This window comes from Pseudorca crassidens, chromosome 1 (genome assembly GCF_039906515.1).
Source record: "Pseudorca crassidens isolate mPseCra1 chromosome 1, mPseCra1.hap1, whole genome shotgun sequence".
Lineage (NCBI taxonomy): Eukaryota > Metazoa > Chordata > Mammalia > Artiodactyla > Delphinidae > Pseudorca > Pseudorca crassidens.
The window spans coordinates 34,719,873-34,740,569 of NC_090296.1; the positions used below are offsets into that span (position 1 = coordinate 34,719,873).

At 43.2% G+C, this 20,697-nt stretch overlaps 2 protein-coding genes across 10 annotated transcripts in view; one reads left to right on the forward strand and one right to left on the reverse strand.

The window, feature by feature from the left end:
- RAD51B (RAD51 paralog B) overlaps positions 1 to 1,085 on the reverse strand; it is a 692,465-nt gene extending 691,380 nt beyond the window's left edge. For all 5 annotated transcript variants that reach the window (XM_067732518.1, XM_067732498.1, XM_067732489.1 and 2 more), the window contains exon 1: positions 1,013 to 1,085. The gene's annotated coding sequence lies outside the window, so the exon portion shown is untranslated. The remainder of the gene's footprint in view (positions 1 to 1,012) is intronic.
- An 878-nt stretch (positions 1,086 to 1,963) lies between these two features.
- Positions 1,964 to 20,697, forward strand: part of ZFYVE26 (zinc finger FYVE-type containing 26) — a 62,283-nt gene continuing 43,549 nt past the window's right edge. The window contains exons 1-13 of one of the 5 annotated variants that reach the window (XM_067732570.1): positions 1,964 to 2,088; positions 2,575 to 2,851; positions 4,363 to 4,441; positions 8,048 to 8,137; positions 9,541 to 10,063; positions 10,436 to 10,566; positions 11,526 to 11,690; positions 11,796 to 11,926; positions 12,892 to 13,055; positions 15,755 to 15,958; positions 16,968 to 17,585; positions 18,050 to 18,184; positions 20,456 to 20,524. In XM_067732570.1, coding sequence (XP_067588671.1) covers positions 2,658 to 2,851; positions 4,363 to 4,441; positions 8,048 to 8,137; positions 9,541 to 10,063; positions 10,436 to 10,566; positions 11,526 to 11,690; positions 11,796 to 11,926; positions 12,892 to 13,055; positions 15,755 to 15,958; positions 16,968 to 17,585; positions 18,050 to 18,184; positions 20,456 to 20,524 — 2,503 coding nt within the window. In that variant the 5' untranslated portion in view covers positions 1,964 to 2,088; positions 2,575 to 2,657. Of the gene's footprint in view, positions 2,089 to 2,574; positions 2,852 to 4,362; positions 4,442 to 8,047; positions 8,138 to 9,540; positions 10,064 to 10,435; positions 10,567 to 11,525; positions 11,691 to 11,795; positions 11,927 to 12,891; positions 13,056 to 15,754; positions 15,959 to 16,967; positions 17,586 to 18,049; positions 18,185 to 20,455; positions 20,525 to 20,697 lie in introns of those variants that run through there. The other 4 variants (XM_067732588.1, XM_067732579.1, XM_067732596.1 and 1 more) reach the window with 4 other exon arrangements.

Consider the following 20,697-nt stretch of genomic DNA (forward strand, 5'->3'; position numbering starts at 1 on the left):
GGAATGCAGAGAAGGTTAAAGGATGTGGATGGTGCCTGGCTCCGTAGTGCTCAAAGCTAGGGATTATGATCAATTCATTCAGGAAAACAGCATTAGTTGCCTCACGTGACCTGCCTTCCGGCGGTAACGTTGGTAAGTTACACAAATGCCTCCCTGCCTCCCTGACTTTCCTCCACAAAGACTTCCCGCTACTTAGGCTCTTCCTCTCCAATGTTCTCATTACACTGTGTACACATTTGTTCGATAATCTTCCTAACGTATTGTTATGTCTTGCATGTTTGTTTTTTCCACCAGAAACCGTAAATTCTTGCTCTGCGTGTGTGTGCACGAGCACGTAACTGAGGGTGTGAGGGAAGATGTTCAATCCTGGAAACTGAATCCTCTCCTCATCAAGAAAAAAAAAATCCACATGTTAGATGGTCAATGAAAACTGTGAATTAACAAATAATAGCTAATATTTCTTGAGCCCTTATTAGGTGCCACTGTTCCAAGAGCTTCAGATGTTTTACCCCATTTTACAGACTAATATTGAGGCATTGAGTTGAAAAACTTGAGCGAAGTCTAACAACTAGCACATGGTGGAGTAGGCATTCGAACCCAGGGCTCTGACTCCATATTCCACGCTATTAAATACCTCTTCTTCAACACCATCTGAAGAGGGTCAGACACTAAACTTCCCTTAATGACGGGCTCCCCTGCCTAGACCTCAAACTGCCCACAAGTGGGAAGACGGGTGGACATCAAGAAGCGAAAACATCACCCCAGAAGCCCCTAACAATAACTCTTCCCAACAAGGTGCAGCTTCCAAGCGTCCCCCACAAAGGAAAGCCAGACGCCTCAGATCTGCGGCGGGGCTCAAATTAAGATCCTTATGGACCTAAAGAGGTGTGCCCTGCACCCAAGAGTGACTCTCCGCTCCCCCGATATCAACAACACTGGCCCAGAAAGGGATCAGGAAATAATGAGCGCACCCAATTCCCCAAACCGCCCCCCACATGAAACTTTCCAGTACCGGGTCTGCAGCATCCAACTTTCAAAGTTTCCCCTACCCCTCACACAGTTCCCCGCGGAAAGGGACGCAAAGCAACAAACAAAGCTCTGGTTGGGTCGTCACCCTGGCGAAATATCCAATAAAACGTAGGCACAGGCCCAGGTCGGCTCCGTTGCTTGCTGGGAATTGTAGTTCACATTCTGTAATAAGTCTGCGAGTCCCAACTTCTCAATATAGTGATTATCAAAATCCTGTGGAGGAACATCAGCAAGGAGAATATGAGCCAGGAAAAAACTTGCTTCTAATTTTCTCTCTTCTTTCTTTTGTCATTTCATTTAAAAACTGATTAATGGACCAGAGAGACATGTTAGTTTTCTGGGAATAGATGAGAATCCACCAATCATCGAAGAGGTTTTGCAAGAGAGCTTTTGGTTTGTTTTGCTTTGCTTTTTTTCACCACACTTTGGTGGTGAAATAGTTTGGAAAATGCTGAATGAAATTGCTCAAACCGAAAATATGTAATGGGGAAACGTGAGAGTCTATAGTTGAAGAACACCAAGGAAACCGAACAGAAGGTTCAGTATAAAAGCAGCTGTGATTAGCAAACTAGTAAACTGTTACTTTAAGACTCGGTTTCAGATTATTCTATTTGAGAAAGGCTTTTGCTCATTCTTTGCTCCCATCTCCCCGTGCATACCTCTATCTTATAATTTAGCCCACTGCATCCTAATTATTGACCTGCACCCTGTCACTAGACTGTGATCTCCTTGAGGACAAGGACCGTATCTTATTCAGCTTCTAAAGTAGGCCCTAGCACACAGTTCAATTAACGGGCGGAGGATCTGTCAAAACCGTGGGCGGTGGTCCTAAACCAGGTAGCTGATACCTCTTTCCTAGCTTCCTCTAACGCGGAGGTGGAATCACGTGACCCAAACAAATATGGCGCTTGATTTGCATATTTCCTCGATTGACCAATTAGAGTAGCTGCTGTCAGTCGTCATCCTCTCCCCCCTCAACCTTCTGAACTGGATTTGTCACCTGACTCAGCTCAAACATGGCTGCGCTGGAAGCTTTGCTGATTTGGGCGCCGGGAGCAGGTGAGTGTAAGGCGCCCCAGGGAAGGCGGGAGCGCTCTCCACGACCGCGGTAGGGAGCGTCCCTGAGCCCCAATCCCAACTGCCCTCCAGTTCTGACACAGATTCGTCTCCTGATCTTCAATCCTCTGCCTTAAAAGAGGGCTCAAACTAGGGAGGTTCCTGCTGAATTTCTCATCCGTAAAGAGGCGACCACCTGGGGATTTGGAGCCGGATTAGGCAGAAAGCTCAGGAGGAAATACGGAAGTGGAGTTTCGGGTCTGCGCCGCGGGCTAATATGACGATTAATATTCGTTAAATATTGGATGCGCCTAGAGAGATGAGATCCACCCCTTGGGGAAATGTGGAACTTCCCAAAAGAGACAGTAACCTGTCAAATCAAATTTACAACGTTAATTAGAAAAGTAAGCCCCGCCTTTCCTAGTACGGCTAGTTTGTCTAAATATAGTTCCTTCCTTTTCTTCTGACTCGGGTGTGTGTTGTTTATAGGAGGTACTCCACGAGTGAGAAAATTGACAGTGTGTTTTGAGTAATTCATCTCTTTCTATCTCCCTGCACTCTGTGCTGGGAAAATGCATCATCCATTTGGAGAAGAGGAAACTGCTTCTCAGAAGCAGCTCTTTGGATTTTTCTGTGAATGCCTTCGGAGAGGAGAATGGGAGTTGGCACAGGCTTGTGTACCTCAGCTACACGAGGCCCAAGGGGATATCCCAAAGAAGGTGGAAGATATACTTCAGGCGCTGGTCATGTGTCCCAGTCAGCTGAGGTAAGGGAACTCTGTCCTGCCAGGCAGTCACAGAGCGGGAGACACAAGGTCCTATACTTGAGCTCTGGTCCATGTGCCTCACTCAATCACCTCTGAAGAGTTAACAAAGGTAGAGTGTATTTCACATGTTCTGAAAATTTACCTCTATAATACATGCCTATTTATTACTTTATCAGTTTGGCTTTGAATTATCATCTGGAGCGGTATTTAAGCCTGGAACCACCATTTCTTGTTTATTATCATTAAAGTAGATAGTGCAACTATGTTGAAAAGCATTTTCTTTACCCCCAAAAGAGCAAACCTGCTCCCTTCTTGCTTGTGAAATTGAAGATATTGTTGTAGCTTTAACAAAGGACCAGAAGTGAATACACTTAAAGCTTTTTATTTTGAAATAATTAAGCATAGACTCACAAGAAGTGCAAAAACAATACAAAGAGTACCCTTTCCCCAACTTCCTCCAATTGTGACATCTTATATAACTATAGTAAATATCAAAACCAAGAAGTTGACACCGGTACTGTTAACTAGACTACAGCCCTTATTCAGTTTTCACCATTTTTTAAATCTGAATTCATTTTTTTTTTTGGCTGCACCTCAGGGCATGCGGGATCCTATTAGGGGCCGAACCCACGCACCCCGCTGCATTTGAAGTGCAGAGTCCCAAGCACTGGCCTGCCAGGGAAGTCCCAGTCTGCATTCACCTTTATGTGTGTAGTTCTGTGTATCTTTATCCATTCTTAGACTCATATAACTACCAGTATAATCAAGGTACAGAACTATTTCATCACCACAAAAGAATTCCCTTGCTCCCTGGGAATACGTCTTTGTACATTGATCCCCCCTTGTCCCCTGGCAACCAATGTTCTCTATCTGAATTTTGAATGAAGTTCTTCCTGGCAGTGCTATTAACAATTAGTGGTATAGGAGTTAAACGTTCAGTCTCTCCCTCACTTTTCCTTACTCCGGCATTTACTTATGAGAAAGTACTGTATTAGCACATATAGAATGGAGATTTACATGATTCTTTTCTTCCTTTGTTTTTTCCCTTAAATTTGGATTCTAGCCAATTGCTGTCTAATTTAAATTACTAACTTCAAAGAAAGGCTTATGAATTCCTATAATCCTGTTTCTGGCATAGAGTTAAAAATAAATTTTTATAAAGTTCCTTTATTCTTTGACTATTTGATTCTGTTTTCAAGATTTCAAGTTTTCTATTTCAGATAGCTTTGCTCTTATGGCTTTCTGTGTAATATTAGTTTGTTTTAAAAACTAGATAGGGAGGTGGAGGTAGAATTGTGACTTTTTTTTTTTTTTAATGAAAGCTGCTAGTTCTGTTCTGGTTCTCATTTTATTGATCTGTCACATACATTCAAAAATTTCTCAGGACAGTGTCTTGCCAGTTCAGGTTTAAAACAGACTGAGTAGTGAAATCTAAATCTTGGATCACAAAAGAGAAAAAAAGGTCAGTAGAAACTCTTTGTTTAGAAATTTTTTCTTTTTACATTTCTCAGATGTGGACAGGATATCAACCCTCAAAGATTAGCCTGGGTCTGGCTTCTTGTGCTGGAAAAATGGTTGGCCCTGGAAAAGGTAAGTAGGTTTACATTTAAAATTTTCGCCCGAGGCCAAGACTGAGAAGAACTTGGAAGGAGTTATGAAATTTCCCTTTTGTCTGTTACTTCCTGTATTTTGAGGTTCGTCATATTCCTTTCTCAGTATTGACAGTGAGAATGGCTTAAGTATTTACTGCTGTCTCTTTACCTAAATTCATTTATTAATTCACTAACTTACATTGGCATTAATTCACTAACCTACCATCTGAGGTGATACTATTGTGTTAAATACTGTTGTGAGTCTTGTGCCCAAACAGAACTTTGCAGAACTCAGTGAAAGTGACAAGATAGTGAATAAAGTCTAATCCTCATAATACTCAAGTAAGGGAGAATGGGCTGAACTGAAACTTAGTTGTTCATCCAAAAATCTTATTTTAACTAGTCCAGTACAGTGAAATCTTATAGATTTAAACGTCATTAATTAATAATTTAACAACTCACATGAATTGAAATAAAAGTTACCAGATATGAAAACAAAGTGTGCAAATTAATAGTGAAAGAAAACTTGTAAGGAAGGGTTTTTGGTTTTTATTTTTTTAAGAAAAATTACCATTCAGAGCACTTCTAGAAATATGTGTTAATTATCAGAAATTGATATCCATTAAAAAAATTCTCGGCAATTTTGTATTAAACCTGAGACTTTAAGATTTAAGTGAGGAACCTCTGACTCAGAAAATAAATGACTTGCCCAGGGTCACACCATAAAGTTAGTTGGCAAAATTGGAGCTGGAACCAATGTCTTCTGCCTTCGAGTCATCAGTCCTCTGCTTTTTCCACCTCAACAATATTTTTAGCCTACATAGACTTAAAATTAAGAAACCATAAATTCTTTTTTTAAATTTTTATTTATTTATTTTTGGCTGCGTTGGGTCTTTGTTGCTGTGCACAGGCTTTCTCTAGTTGCGGCGAGCGGGGGCTACTCTTCGTTGTGGTGCGTAGGCTTCTCACTGTGGTGGCTTCTCTTGTTGCAGAACATGGGCTCTAGGCAAGCAGGCTTCAGTAGTTGTGGCATGTGGGCTCAATAGTTGTGGCTCGCAGGCTCTAGAGTGCAGGCTCAATAGTTGTGGCACACGGGCTTAGTTGCTTCATTGCATGTGGGATCTTCCCAGACCAGGGCTCGAATCCATGCCCCCTGCGTTGGCAGGCAGCTTCTTAACCACTGCGCCGCCAGGTAAGCCACAAGAAACCATAAATTCTATTTTGTAAATGTCTATAATTTAGCCTAATTTTCTTCTTAATTTCTCAGTCATCAGAATGAATTTTGTCTTTAGTTCTGCTTTGGCCTGACACTTACCCTTCTTCACATAGCTGTCAAAAAGCACCAGAAGTTACTAATCTAAATGTATTTATTATCCAGGCTTTTGGTAATGGTCTAGCAAAGAGAAATGACAAAAAGATCAACAGGAGAGGGAAGGAAAAGAAGCAAAACTGAAAAATAATCAACCCCAGGTTGTTTAAGAGTTGGCTGTAGTTTCAGATCTAAAAGAGACATCTTCAGCTAAAATATTCAATAGTATCTTCGAAGAGAAAAGAAAAAAAATAACAAATGTTATTGTTACTGACTAAGGAGCTTTTCAGTACAAACATGGAATTTGTCAAGCCAGGTGAACTTTTGCCTCAGCAGAGGGTATTTGTTTACTTTATGGCTGATTGGTGGTTGTTAAATTTCTGGACAGTTGGTCAACCAGATCAGGAGGTGGATTTCACTTCCCTGGTTCCTTTTCACAGACTAAGAGTTGTTTTTTCCAGAATTGAAGATCATTTGGTCCTTAAAGCTCCAGTACCTCAGTTATTTAAACAGTCGTGGGAATGTTTTAAACTTTATACAAGGACCTCAGAGAGTTTTAAAACTTAATACAAGGACCAAGACTTCAAATGTGTTCCTGAGGTAGTTCTACAAAGCCAGAACTGGACTTCATCTTTTAGGGGCTTGCTGGCTGCTCCTGCTACAGTCTCCCACCTGCTGCCAAAAGCTCCTTTTGAATTATTCGTTGAAACTGATTCCATTTTCCCTTTCCTTCATCCATTTTTGCCTTCTGCCCTTTTATCTTTTATCACGTGAACAGCATGATGTTCACAGCATGCTGCTTCTAATAAGGGAAAAATAGAAACAACTCCCATGTCCACAATTCAAGACTGATTAATCTACTTGTAAAATACCCTGGCACTATTAAAATTACGTGGTAAATGAATTTACAGTGACATGGGAGGATGTTTATATTCTACTATGTGAAGAAAAAGAAATTTAGAAAACAGTATGTTTGTTATGCATGCATATATGCATATGTAGAAAATGGTCTGAATACCCTTCGAACACAGTTGTAACTATAGTTCTCCTTCAGTGGAAAGATTTGGGGGGGGTGTTGTGTATGTGTGTTTTCATTTGCGTGTTTGTATTCTCTGCTTTTTCTGCATTGAACATGCCTTGCTTTTATAGTAAGAAAATCTGTGCTTAGAAACATTGGGCAAATTCTTGCCTGGTTTAGGAATGTTAGTTGTCTATGACCCTGCATATGCATAAAGTAATTTCACCAGTAAAAAAAAAGATACAAGCTAGTCAGTCTTCAGGATTTTAATGAAAGTCCTAAAATCTTAACCAGTTCTTTTATTAAGGGCCTGCTGTCTGGGCTTATCTATTCCTTCCTCTTAGTCCTTGATAGAATCACTAACTTTCAGCTTGCCAGAATGAATTTTCTCTACACCTTCCAATCATTAGCATTATATAAGCATTCAGATGGCATGATTTACAGGTGTCTCTAATTTAAAAGAGTGCCTGTCAGAATTAGTCCCAGACTTTCATCTCATTTGTATTTGTGTCTGGAGAAAGGGGGACTATCATTTTAGTTTTAAGGACCAGGTGAGGGGAAGTTATTGTGAAACAAGCAGGTGCAGGAAGAGTCAGAGGCTTTCTCTTCCTTTATACATTAGTCTCTGATGTCCTGTCTCATTAACAAACAATGGGGTCACTTTTTCCTTTTCATGCTTGAAATGATTAGAAAATACTTCCTAACCATTTCATCACTACTGAAGATTATTTTTAAAAACATCCTGATGCCATAGTTTTGTTTGATTTAGCGATATAATGAGATTTTAAAAACACATGAAAATACGGCACATAGTACCTGGCACATAATAAGTGTTTCATAAACATTAGATCTCTCCCCCTTTACTTTTATTTTCCAACTAAAAATGAATACCAAAAATGGGTTTAGGCCAAAAGAGGATCATGTGGGCCATTCCATCCCAGCTTACCCATAACTGGGTGTTTTGGACACTGCAAGGGAGAGTCTTGGAGGACTTCAAGTTAGAGGCAAAAAATCACATGAAATAAACAAGCCTTGGCATTTGAGGCTAAACAGTGTGGGATTTAAGTGTTAGTATTTAAGAGGAGAATGTGTTCGGTTTAGCTGTTTCCGTTTATAAAGAAAAGTGTCTGAAGACATACCCAGGAATTTAATGGTCAGAAGTACTTTATCTTAGAGAAAACAGCAGAAATAAGATGAACCAGAAAGAAGTATTTATTTATAATTGTCAGCTAAAGCACATGCTTAATATCTATGCTTCCTTCTTATGATTCTTCTAGAAGTTACTTCCAGCTGGCTTCCGGAGAAAACTTGAGTTTCTTTTATTGTCAGAAGACCTCCCAGGTGACATCCCAGAGGACATCCTCAAGGTGAGAGAGGGCCCTGGATCTGTCTGCCCAGGTTTTCAGTCACTCAACAAATTCAGCTTTCAGGGATCCGGCAGAAACAGGTCCCCAAGATGTTGGCAGTTCTCTGTTCTCAGGCAAGACCAGGCTAGGTGGAGGCCCCTTGAGGGGAATTTAGAGATAGGGGAAACTTATCTGATTGTAGAATTCTTAGAGGTAGCTTGGCCAGAAGTACTAATCATAGCTGAGGATTAATTTTTTTTTTTATTTCATGTGAAAGGAATACCTAACTTGGTTTTAAACTAGATGTTTAAATTTTTCACCAGAATGTGGCAGGGAATATAAAGGGAGAAAGGAACTAGTATGTATTTGCTGAATACCTTTTCTGTAACAGGTGCACTGAATGTGTTATAGCTAATCCTTACAACCGCCTTCTGGGAGCAGATTCAAAATCTTAACTAGATCTATACTTAAGTGCTTGAGGGATGCTCTGAGGTTCAATACTTATTTTCTTCATGACCCAGCCACCAGCTAACTGAAGATATATTCACAATAGGATTTAAGGTAGGGACTTTCACTTGTATTAGGTCAAGGACTCATGGTCCTGTGACCATCTTGGAGGTGGTTACTGAACAGGTATCCCTGAGTACCACCCACAGAAATGGTGCTGAAGTGTGGGAAATAACCTACCAAACAAATTATAGGCTACAGAGATCTTGCCTTTTAAAGGCTTGCAATCTAGCTGGGGAGGAAGGAAATACACACATGGCACAATTAGGTACTAAGCCATATGGTACTAATTTTAAGAACATTGAAAGCCCAATAAAGAGGGAGAGTTGTGTGAGTTGGAGGTACTGGGGAAGGTTTTAGGGAAGGATGAAGAATGATTTACTTTTTTAAAGGACCTACCACTAATTGTAAAACTAGTGTTACTACATTCTGTATCCAAAATCTTGGTTGGGATTTAGATCAGGGGTTAAAAACTGGTCTGTAGTGTTCTTTTAAAAGTTGAATTTAAATGCCTTGAGCTGGGCACAGTGTCTTATTCCCATCTGTTACCTGGTCTATGAGTTTGCAGTCCCTGATTTAGATTGACAGTGCACGTTTCGGAGGCAATGGGGGTGGGGGCGACTAGCTTGAGCATGGAGGCCTTGGGCAAATCTCTCTTTGCCTCAACCCCCTGATTTGAGGACACGTTCAAAACGAGGATAATAGTAGTGTCTTCTTCCTAAGGCGGTTGTAAGTATTAATTTAATTTTTCTGTGTAAAGGACCTGGCACATAGTAACTACTACAGAAGTATCTGCTATTGCTACTGTTGTATATACACACATGCATATATATACACTGAAAAGAGGAAAACATGAAGGCGTGTAAGTTATAACATTCTGGACATAGCACCCATCCCTCTCTTCATCCCCTATTTAGGAGCTGTACACGGTCTTAGCACAAGATGCGGCAGACTCTGTGCTTGATGGAAATCAGAGGCAAGAGAGCTGGCCCCCTTGGCTCAGCTCAGAAGCTGTCTCTCTGCTCTGGGATCTTCTGCGGGAGGCCCCTCAGCCTGCGCAGGCCCTGCTGGAGCTCCTGCTTGGGGAGGAAGATGACACGGGCCTCCAAGGCTGGTTCCTGCAGAAGGCGCTGGTGGACCTCATTCGAAAGGCACTGCGAGCTTTGCGGGGTCCTGCCACCGGGCACCCAGGGGCAGTCGATGCCATCTACGGAGCCCTGCGGACTCTGCGCTGCCCTGCAGAGCCGCTCGGGGCTGAGCTGCGTCTCCTGTGTGAGGAACTGCTGGAGGCCAGCAGGGCAGAGGGGAGTCCCCTGCAGGAGGAGCGGCTGCTTGGCTGCCTGCTGCACGAGGCCGGGCGGGGCCTGGTGTCCCTGTATGGCCACACCTATGCAGAGAAGGCCCCAGAAAAGCCACCGACGACCACACCCTCGGGAAAAGGTGTGTTCCCTGCACTGCTTCTCTCATTCCACTCTGCCCAGCCCCTCTGACTCCCTCTAGCCTGCTCCCTTCCATGTTGTTCAGGAAACCTAATGGGAGAAGCTAAGCAAAAATGGGCAAGATGTTCTGTGAAAGCACAGCTTTCATAGCTTAAGAAAGAGTGATGGAGAAAAAAATAAAGTAATAGTCATAGCAGAAAAGAACTTTTCAGAAACTACTGAGAGAGTAAAGAGTCTTTAAGAGAGAAGTATAGAAAACCTGGTTTAACTTTTTAAAAGAGTGAACTCTCATATCAATTGGTTTTTCAAATGGGCTTTACCTTAGGAAAGAAGAGTCCAGTTCCCCAGTAACCCCATCTGGTTTGATTTTCAGTCTCACTGGCTCATCTAGATCCTGAGCGGGCAATGCTAGCCTTGTTCTCCAATCCTGACCCAGCTCAGGCTTGGAAATTGGCCTATTTCTACTGCCTGAGCAACAGCAAGCACTTCCTCGAGCAGATCCTGGTAAGTCAAACTCAGTGCTTCACCACTCAAGTACCCAGGGACTCTCTCCAGGCTTCTTCACTCCTCCTTTCTCTCGCACTCATTTATCCAACACAAAGCAGTTTAATTAGCAGTGAGTCATCTAGTTTGTGTCCATCCCACAGTTCCAGAAGGCTCTGAGAACCAGTATCATTCATAATTAGAACTACCAGCATTTTGTGTCAGTCCTTGGGCAGGCACTGAAATGTTGGATACATGTAAGCTTTCCGGAGGGTGCAAGGAAGAAAAGACAGTGGCAGCGATATGTTGCCTAGCTGACAGGGGACTCTAATTACTCTAACCTTCTCTTTCCAGATTGCAACTGAACTTTAGTTTAATTCAACAGCTATTTTTTTTAATATTTATTTATTGTATTTTTTTTTTTTTGGCTGTGTCAGGTCTTAGTTGCGGCACGTAGGATCTTTCGTTGCGACACAGGTTCTTCGTCGCAGCGCACAGGCTTCTCTCTAGCTGTGGCGTGCAGGTTTTCTCTCTCTAGTTGTGGTGTGCGGGCTCCAGGGCACGTGGGCTCTGTAGTTGTGGCACGCAGGCTCTCTAGTTGAGGCACACGAGCTCATAGTTGTGGCGCATGGGCTTAGTTGCCCCACGGCATGTGGGATCTTAGTTCCCCGACCAGGGATGGAACTCACATCCCCCGCATTGGAAGGGGGATTCTTTACCACTGGACCACCAGGAAAGTTCTTCAACAGCTATTTATTAACCTCATTCTATGTACTATGTACTATGCTAGGATCTGGGGGTACAACAGAAGTCAATCCCTGCCTTCTAGGAGCTTACAGTCTTGTGTTTTCCTAAACACTTTGTATTCAACTGGCCACTTCTGTCATTGTCAGAAACCTCCCTTCTATACTGAAAAGCTTCTTACCCTGATTAGCAGCAAGTCCCCAGAGCTGCCTCTAGCAGCCTCCTTTGGCTTCCAGGTGACAGCACTCACCCTGTTGAAGGAGGAAGACTTCCCAAGTCTTGGCTGCCTGCTAGATAGAGAATTCAGCCCGCTCAGTCGACTGCTCGTGCTCCTGGGCTGGACACACTGCCAGAGCCTAGCGTCAGCCCAGAGGCTGCTCCAGACACTCCACAGGACCCAGGTAACTCTCACTCTGAAGCCCAAGCATCTCTGGAAATGAGTGTGGTGGCACTTCGGGCTGAGGCAGAATGCAGGGTCCTGAAATCGGTCACATCTCTGAACCCAGGTGCCTGAGTCAGCGTCTCTTTCTTCTCCTGTATCAACACAGGACCAAGGCTGTGATAAGCTCCTCAGGGATGCCTGTGATGGGCTGTGGGCTCACCTGGAGGTCCTGGAGTGGTGTGTGCAGCAGAGCAGGTATGGCCCTGCACAGCCAGCCCTCTTCCCACCACTGGGCACACTTGACCCATGCTCTGCACGTGTGGCCATTTCAAGACATCTTCCCTGTAAATGGTTTAAGTTGACAGTGTTGACCAGCAACAAATAATTGTTCCAACTATTAAACCAGGAAAGAAGCATAAGTAGTGATTATCTTCACCACAGCCATAAGGTCTTAACTAGAGGATAATTTAAGGATGACAGTGATCACAAGAACAAAACCTCACATCTCCTGAGCACTTACTATACAGCAGGCATTGCTCTAAGCCCTTTACGTGATGATTTCACTTAAGCTTGACAATAATCCTGTGAGGTAAACACCAATATTATCCTCATTTTAAAGGTGGGGCACCTGAAGCCCAGAGGTGTTAAATAACATGCCCAAAGTCACACAGCTAGTGAGTGTGGTCCACATTCTTAGCCACGTGTTATCTCAGATCACATTTTTATTCAACAACTGCCTCTTGAAATGTGTGCGCGGCCCTGTGTTTTCCTGATAACTTAGCCTTGGGTCTTCCCTGGATCTGGGTTCTTATTTTGTTCTTCACCCACCTCACCAGCACTTCTGAAGTCGAGTAGGCCACTGCGGGAAGTAGCAAGGGGCCCTGACTCAAAGAAAAGCAGAGAAGCTTGTGTCAGCTCTCAGCTAGGAAAATTACAGAAATTAGGAAGCTTAATCTGTGGGCCCTTTCTAGACCCTGCTGAGCACAGAGGCCCTTCCTAGGTCCTTACTAGACAAGTAAAGCCAGCTTGATGAATGTCCTTCCCTGGGGGTAAATAAATGCTATCCTCTATCATAGACCAACTGAAATTTAGTGTTTGGGGAAGTGAAACCTGTGGTGTTACAGGCCAGAGAGAAAGAATAAGAGGGAATGGAGACTGGTCTTTCTCAAAGCAATTATATAAACTGCCTCCCCTTCCATCCTCCCAACTTTCCCTTTCAGCAACCCCATACCAAAGAGAGATCTCTTGTGTCACTTACATGGTGGAGAAAGCCACTCAGTGCTCTACTCTCTCCATCACCTTACAAACCTTCCAGCCCTCAGGGAGGAAGATGTCCTCAAGCTCCTACAGAAGGTGCCAGCCAAGGACCCCCAGCAAGAGCATGGTGAGTTGGCGATGGAGTGACCTGGGCAAGGTTCCCTCTTAGGACAATCTTGCAGATGTTTCTTACAGCACAAGATTTATCTAGATGTGATTGCTGGGATCTATCAAGATGGGTGGTCCAGCAGGTACCCTCTAAATTAGTGCTGTTTGCCACAATCAGATGACAAGATGTAGGGACATCTTCCCCTTTCTTGATGAGGCCTAGGGTATCCTATGAGAACAATTCCATAGGAACATTTGTCCTCATGGATCCAGCTCAGGAGCCATGAGCATACCCTCATTTCACTGGAACAGAATTAGGAGCTGCCCTCTGAACTCACAGCATCGTCACTGGCAGTATTTATGCAAATTCTTGGTGAGTCTCTCCATGCTTCATAAGCTTTCTTACAGCACATTTTGTGCCTTCCTTCCCTCCCATATCTTCTTCATAGTCTATTGAACAGGTAAAGAGTCTTTCTTCTAGAAGATTCTTGTTTTGAGTTTTTTTTTAGAGTTTTTCTTTTAGAAGAAAGACTTGCCTGAAACAGTAACAAAGCCTTGTTTTTTTGGGTTTTTTTGTGGTACGCGGGCCTCTCACTGTTGTGGCCTCTCCCGCTGTGGAGCACAGGCTCCGGACGCGCAGGCTCAGCGGCCATATGGCTCACGGGCCCAGCCGCTCCGCAGCATGTGGGATCTTCCCAGACCGGGGCATGAACCCGTGTCCCCTGCATCGGCAGGCATACTCTCAACCACTGCGCCACCAGGGAAGCCCACAAAGCCTTGTTTTAACCTTAGATCTTTGCTTAAAATTCAAGTCCCCATTAAACAAGCACTCTTTTTTGCTCTCAAAAATCATATGATGGTGTGGTCACAACCTACTACACAGGCCGGGGACCTTACTTTTGAGAGAAACAAACATTCTCATATGGCAGTAGATGTCTGTCAGCCTAGATATTGCTTTGATTTACTTTTTTAAAGGACCTACCACTAATTGTAAAACTAGTGTTACTACATTGTATATTTTTTGGAAAGGTAGACAACTTGTTTAGCAGATTTCCTAAAGAAACTGGAACTCTCTGTTTTCTACATACGAGTACAAAAGGCTTCCGAAGAAGTGTTTGAAATCTATCCCTGGTGACCCACCAGAACACACTTAGAACTCGAACTTGGAAAAGGCAAAAGAGGAGTGATAATAGAGCTTGGACTAGGGTGAGGCAAGAGAGGCATCTGGGGCAAAAATGTAAGGAGCCACTCCCTCTCAGCGAGCTTGCAAGTCCTGGCTCTGGGCAACAATGCCATGAAGAGGTCAAGACCATAGAACAATATTGACTTTGTTCTGCTTATTACCCTGACCTTGGCAAGGCCAAGCTTCTAAGAAGTAATCACTAGGAAACCTATACCTAAAGGGGCTTGTTGCAGCATTGTAGTAGCAAAACATCCCTAACTATTCCAATGTCCTGCCCTTGAGGAATATGCCTAGACAGGGATTCATTCAGTAGAGCTATATGCATCCAGCAGAGATTTAGTTTGTAAAGAAACATAATCAAATGCTTATGCTCTAAAGGATTTTTAAGAAGTAGGAAAATTAAATAGTATATAAAATGTTACACTCAAACACATACACATGTACACAAAACTATTAAAGGGGTTAAACCAGAATGTAGCAGTGGTTGTGTTTAGCTGGTAGGCTTATGGGTGGTATTTTTTTCTTCTTTTTGCTTTATTACATTTAATGTTTTTTCTTTGAACAGGTTATACTTTTGCTATGATAAGAATTAGGGGTAGATTAAGATGTTTAGAGATTCTGTAAAGATGGTAACCTTCCTCCCTCCTAAATTCAAAACAAATTTTTAATGAAAAATTATAAATTATTAAACAAATGTACGGAATCTCAACAGCGTTTATGTTTTTTCTCATGATGTCTGCTTCAGGGCTTTCCTAAAAATATCAAGTTTTTTTTTTTTTTAAACACCGTGTTACCTTTGCTCTCTTATTTCTCAATCTAAACACATTTTAAGCCTGTCTCTTGGGTAATGTGGCATTCGAAAGGTAGACCAAACATGTACTTCAAGTTTTATTTTTTTAAAAAAGGAAAAGCAAGTATTTTAAGAAATGTAAGGGAAAGATTTGTTAAATAGCTATGAGGCCTAGGTTGAACAGACATGTAGAGGGGAGGTTGGTGGGGAAAAGGCAACCGAGAGACTGAAAGTTGTTGAATAGAAAAAAAGGCCTGGAAGGGACACACATCACACTGCCAGAAAGGAGAGAGGGTGAGAACACCTAGGGGATTAGCAGTGTGGCATCTCTTTGCTTCAGCCATACATGCAGCCCCTGCGTGAAAGAAGCATCTCTGGGACTTCCCTGGTGGCGCAGTGGTTAAGAATCTGCCTGCCAATGCAGGGGACACGGGTTCGAGCCCTGGTCCGGGAAGATCTCACATGCCGTGGAGCAACTAAGCCCGTGCACCACAACTACTGAGCCTGCGCTCTAAAGCCCGCGAGCCACAACTACTGAGCCTGCGCGCCTAGAGCCCATGCTCCACAACAAGAGAATCCACCGCAATGAGAAGCCCGTGCATTGCGACAAGGAGTGGCCCCCACTCACAGCAACTAGAGAAAGCCTGCGCACAGCAACAAAGACCCAATGCAGCCAAAAATAACATAAATTAAAAAAAAAAAAAAAGCATCTCTGAAGTTCTGCCTGTTTCTCTCTATAATTCAGATCCAACTGACGCCACGGTCCCTGCGCACCTGAGCCGGTGTCAGAACCTGACACTCTACCGGAGCTTCTGTGCCATGAAGTATGCCATCTATGCCCTCTGTGTGAACTCACACCGGCACTCCCAGTGCCAGGAATGCAAAGACGGTCCCTCTGAGGACCTGGCCGTGGCTGCAGAACCAGTGAACGATTCTCTCTCCTCCCCAGGTGCAGCGCCGCCCCCCACCCCTTCCCTGGCGGGAGCTGGGAACAACCTGTCCCAGCAGGTTCTTTGCGTGGGAACCCTTTGCCACCAGGGCTGGGAGGTGGCCTTGGTTTTATTATGCCCACGAATAATTTTTCAGCCTCTGTGAATCAAAGGGACATAGAGAAAGCAAGTGATCTGCATAAGTTCTAACAGAGCCTGAGCACCTAGTACAGTGTTTTCCAAATGCTTCTTTTTTTTACTCCAGTCCACAGTAGATAGCATTTCACGTCACTCCAGTTTGTACCTAGGTATATAATTTGTGCTTTCATGTGTATGTGTATATGTGTGTATGTGATGCGTAAACTGAAATAAGTTTTAAGAAACATTACTTACCCTTCCAAACAGAGCACACTCCTGATTATTTTTCTGCTTTATTTCGTTTTTTCAAATGCAGCCGTCCAAGTCAGTGTCAGAGGTTACAGCCTACAGTTTGAAAGAACCTTCTGTCCTATTAGCTCTCATTTTTCTTAAAAACTTATAACTCCTTACCTTGCTTTCTGTGACTGGTGGTCAAGTATCTCTCCCTTGCAGCTTTGGAATAGACCTTCATCTCTGAGCATGGTCATTTTAAGAGATCTGGGTAGGCTGTGATCACCTGTAGTAAAACAATGAGTGCAAACAGGAATTGAGGAATAAGGAGTCTCCAGGCTGCCTTCCTTCTAGGAACTGAAATATGGAGTGCTTCTCAGAGATAAGGAGTAATGTAATTTTAAAAAGCAGAAACAAAATAATGAGTGTTCACTGAACTGTACTTTTAGTTAAGGGAACAAAATCTTTCTACAAATCATGAAAAGACATGGCTCAATAGCCTCTTAGTCTTCTGACTGTAACCACGGTTCCCTGAGTCACTACAAAGAAAGAAATGAGTTAAACTTGGGAGAATGTTTCAGTCTGGCAAGTACTGTTTCTAATGTTTGCATTTTCTCTCTTCTCTTTCTCTGGCCTCTTCTTTTATACATGCTTCTTCAGGTGCTTCAGATCTCTTTTCAACATACCTGGCCAGGTGTCAACAGTATCTTTGCAGTATTCCTGACTCTCTGTGCCTGGAACTTCTAGAAAACATCTTCTCATTGCTCCTTATCACCTCTGCTGATCTTCACCCAGAGCCTCACCTGCCCGAGGACTACGCTAAGGATGATGACGCTGAGGGGAAGGGCCCGTTGGGTTTGAGGTCCCCGTCAGAGAGCCCTCAGCACATAGCACAGCCTGAGAGGAGGTCAGAACAGGGTTCCCTGGGGGCCTCCAGGAGCCTGGCCTCCACAGTTCCAAGCTCTCTGAAGGCACAGCCAAAAGACAGTTGCCCAGAGCCTCACAGGCACAGCTTTTTGGACCTAAAGCACTTTACTAGCGGTATCAGTGGGTTCCTGGCTGATGAATATGTAATAGGGGCCTTCCTCAGGCTGCTGCAGGAGCAGCTGGATGAGCTAAGCAGCCGCAGCTCCCCCGAGAAGCCAAAGCTGCTTGAAGGCCAGAGTGGCCTGGGCAGCAGCAGCAGAGACGGACTGCAGAGCCGCCTGCACCAGTTCTCCAAGGTTCTCTCTGAGGCCCAGTGGAGGTACAAGGTGGTGACCAGCAACCAGGGCTCAGGTGAGAGGAGATAACAGAAAGGGAGGAGGGAGAAAAGTCTCGGGAATGTGGGACAGCTAGGAGTGCATGGAGGCACACTAGTTCAGGGCATATCACCATGGCCACTTGTGTCAGAACTCTGGGGTACCGCTCAGTGTCGCACAGGCCAGTCCAGATCTTCCCCTACCTGTTACCCCAGGAGGTGGGTCAAATCAAAACTGATCACTTTCAGAAGGGGGAGGGGCAACATAGGAGTAGGGGAGTAAGAGGTACAAACTATTAGATATAAAATAAGCTACAAGGATATATTGTACAACGCAGGGAGTACAGCCAATATTTTATGACTATAAATGGAGTATAGCCTTTAAGAATTGTGAATCGCGATATTGTACACCTGTAACATATAATATTGTACAGCAACAATACTTGAATTGAAAAAAAAATTGATCACCTTCCCGTATGACCCACTGGGTTTGCTGTTTCAGAGGAGCAACCCTCCCGAAGATACCGGCCCATCGCCACATGGCACCCCAGTCTCCGCCGGGGTCGTCGGACAAGAAGGAGCCGGGCAGGTAATCTGAAGAACTCTCTCCATGCCTCCTTCCCACAAGCGGCAAATGGTATAGTGCCACTTGTCTAATATTCTTCAAGATAAAGCAGTTCATAAAGTACCTTAACACTAATGATAAAGATAAGATCTTAAAGTATCTTAAAGCAATTCTTTAAGATGAGGTACAAACAAAAGTGATCTAAGATTATCCTAATCCCACTCCCCCAAAGTAACCCTTGCTAATAGTTTTCTTCCAAAAATTCTCCATGAAATACAAGCATGTGTATCATTTTAGATATACAGATGCATCATACTACATAGAGAGAACTGCAACTTTCTTTTTTCATTTATATCCTCTTACATATGCAAACATATCATACTCTATATTGAGAACTCACTTCTCTTCACTTATTTTAAAGGCTGCTTAGTAGTCCATTGTCATATGTACCCTTTTGTGGGCATTTAAATTGTTTCCAGTTTTTTACTATTATAAATAATGCTACAGTAAACGACCTTGTACGTATGTCTGTGCATACTTGTGTGAGTATATCTATAGGATAAGTCCCTAGCAGTATAATATAGAAGGTCAAAGTATATTTGGGTATAAATACAGATATAACAAATTGCCCCCCAAAAAAGGTGGACCAAATTTACATTCCCACCACCTGTATGTAAGTGCCTATTTGCATATACATTCAACAAAAATGAGTAGTATCAGGTTTCTTTTTAGTCTTTGCCAATATGATTAATATAGTAATGGTGTGTCATTGTTTTAATACTAATTTTTAGTTTGAGATTGAATGTCTTTTATTGGCCATTTATATTTTTCAGTCTAAGGTACATATTTTCTGTTGGGTTTGTCTTTCTTGTTGAATTGTAAGAAGCTCTTTATACCTTAAGAAAAATATTCTGTCATTTTGTGCTACAAGTTTTGCTCCATTTTGTATTTTGACTTGATTATGAGTTTTTCTAAAGGAGTTTAACACAGACGCATTATACAGAAGTATTAAATTTTTAGATAATCAAATTTCCATTATGGTTTTTGGTGGTTTTAAAATAATTAACAGGGAGTTCATAAAGAGTTTCCTGTGTGCTAAAAAAAATACTAGGTATCTTGAGGGAGGTGAATGAGGCATAAACCAGGACTTTGCCTTCAAGGAATTTATAATTTACCTGCATAGACAGTATACATGAAAAACTTAAACTGCCCAGAGGCACGGCCTGAAAACAGAAAAGATCTCATGGACGGGGAGGTCAGCGTAGTCTACAAAGGCAGAGAAACAGGTTTTCTGAAAGAGTTGACTTTTGAATCAAGCTCAGAAGAATGAGTAGGCTTTAGCTAAGTGGCAACAAGAGACATGAACATGCTGGCTGGGGTGGAGACTACCATGAGAGAAACATGGAAAACGTAAAGGCTGAGCCCCTTAAGTTGCTCAGTTAATTGGTTTGAGTCAGTTTGCATCCACCTGACCCATCCCGCCCAGAATGCACAATCCATCTTCTCTTTTCCTACAGCTGTAGGAAAGCAGGTGTTGAGAAGAAGATGCTTTTTCTCCAGGACTTTCAATATCATGGTCTTTTTTTTTTTAATAAATTTATTTATTTATTTGGCTGTGTTGGGTCTTTGTTGCTGCACGTGGGCTTTCTCTAGTTGCAGCGAGCAGGAGCTACTCTTCGTTGCAGTGTGCGAACTTCTCTAGTTGTGACTCAGTAGTTGTGGCTCGCGGGCTCTACAGCGCAGGCTCAGTAGTTGTGGCGCACGGGCTTAGTTGCTCCGCGGCATGTGGGATCTTCCCAGACCAGGGATCGAACCCGTGTCCCCTGCATTGGCAGGCGGATTCTTAACCACTGTGCCACCAGGGAAGTCCCAATATCATGGTCTTTGATCAGCCTGGCCTTATACTTTGGTTCCCTACTTTTTTAACTATGAGGACAACTTTTTCTATGTCAGAAAATTTTGTGACCCTCTTTGGCACCATACTGGTTCCATGTCATAATAGTTGTGCTTTAATTTTTTTTTCAGACTATTGACAGTGCTTAGTGAGCAATGGGGGTCGCTGACCCCTAGAAGTAACTTGAAAGCTCCTGGGGCTCTGAGACCCAGAGACTGGAAACCACTGATATAAGCTACTATCCAAATGAGCACTGGGACCATATTAAGCCCACCCCTGTACCTTTGGTCTGTAGGAATTTGCATTTTACTGTAGAAGGAACCACTGGTATAGTAGCTACCCATTATCTTCTCACTCTACCCAGATCTCAGCTTTTAAGCCAACTTCTCACTTTCTACACTGTAAGACACTGATGGTTGATTTTCTCTCTTTCCTCCTAATACCTCTAGATGGCCGGGACAGAGGTTCCAACCCATCCCTGGAAAGTACAAGTAGTGAGCTGAGCACAAGTACTTCAGGTATGGGGGGTCCGAACCAGTTGCCAACTTCCAGCAGCTTTGCCCTCATAAAGAGATGCCGTACACCACGGTGTGAAAACCTGGACCGAGCAGTTCATGCTTGTGTTCAGTGGGGAAAGGGCTATTTCACTATCAGCTGAGTTACCCATCAGTAGAGAGAAACAGAGGTAAAT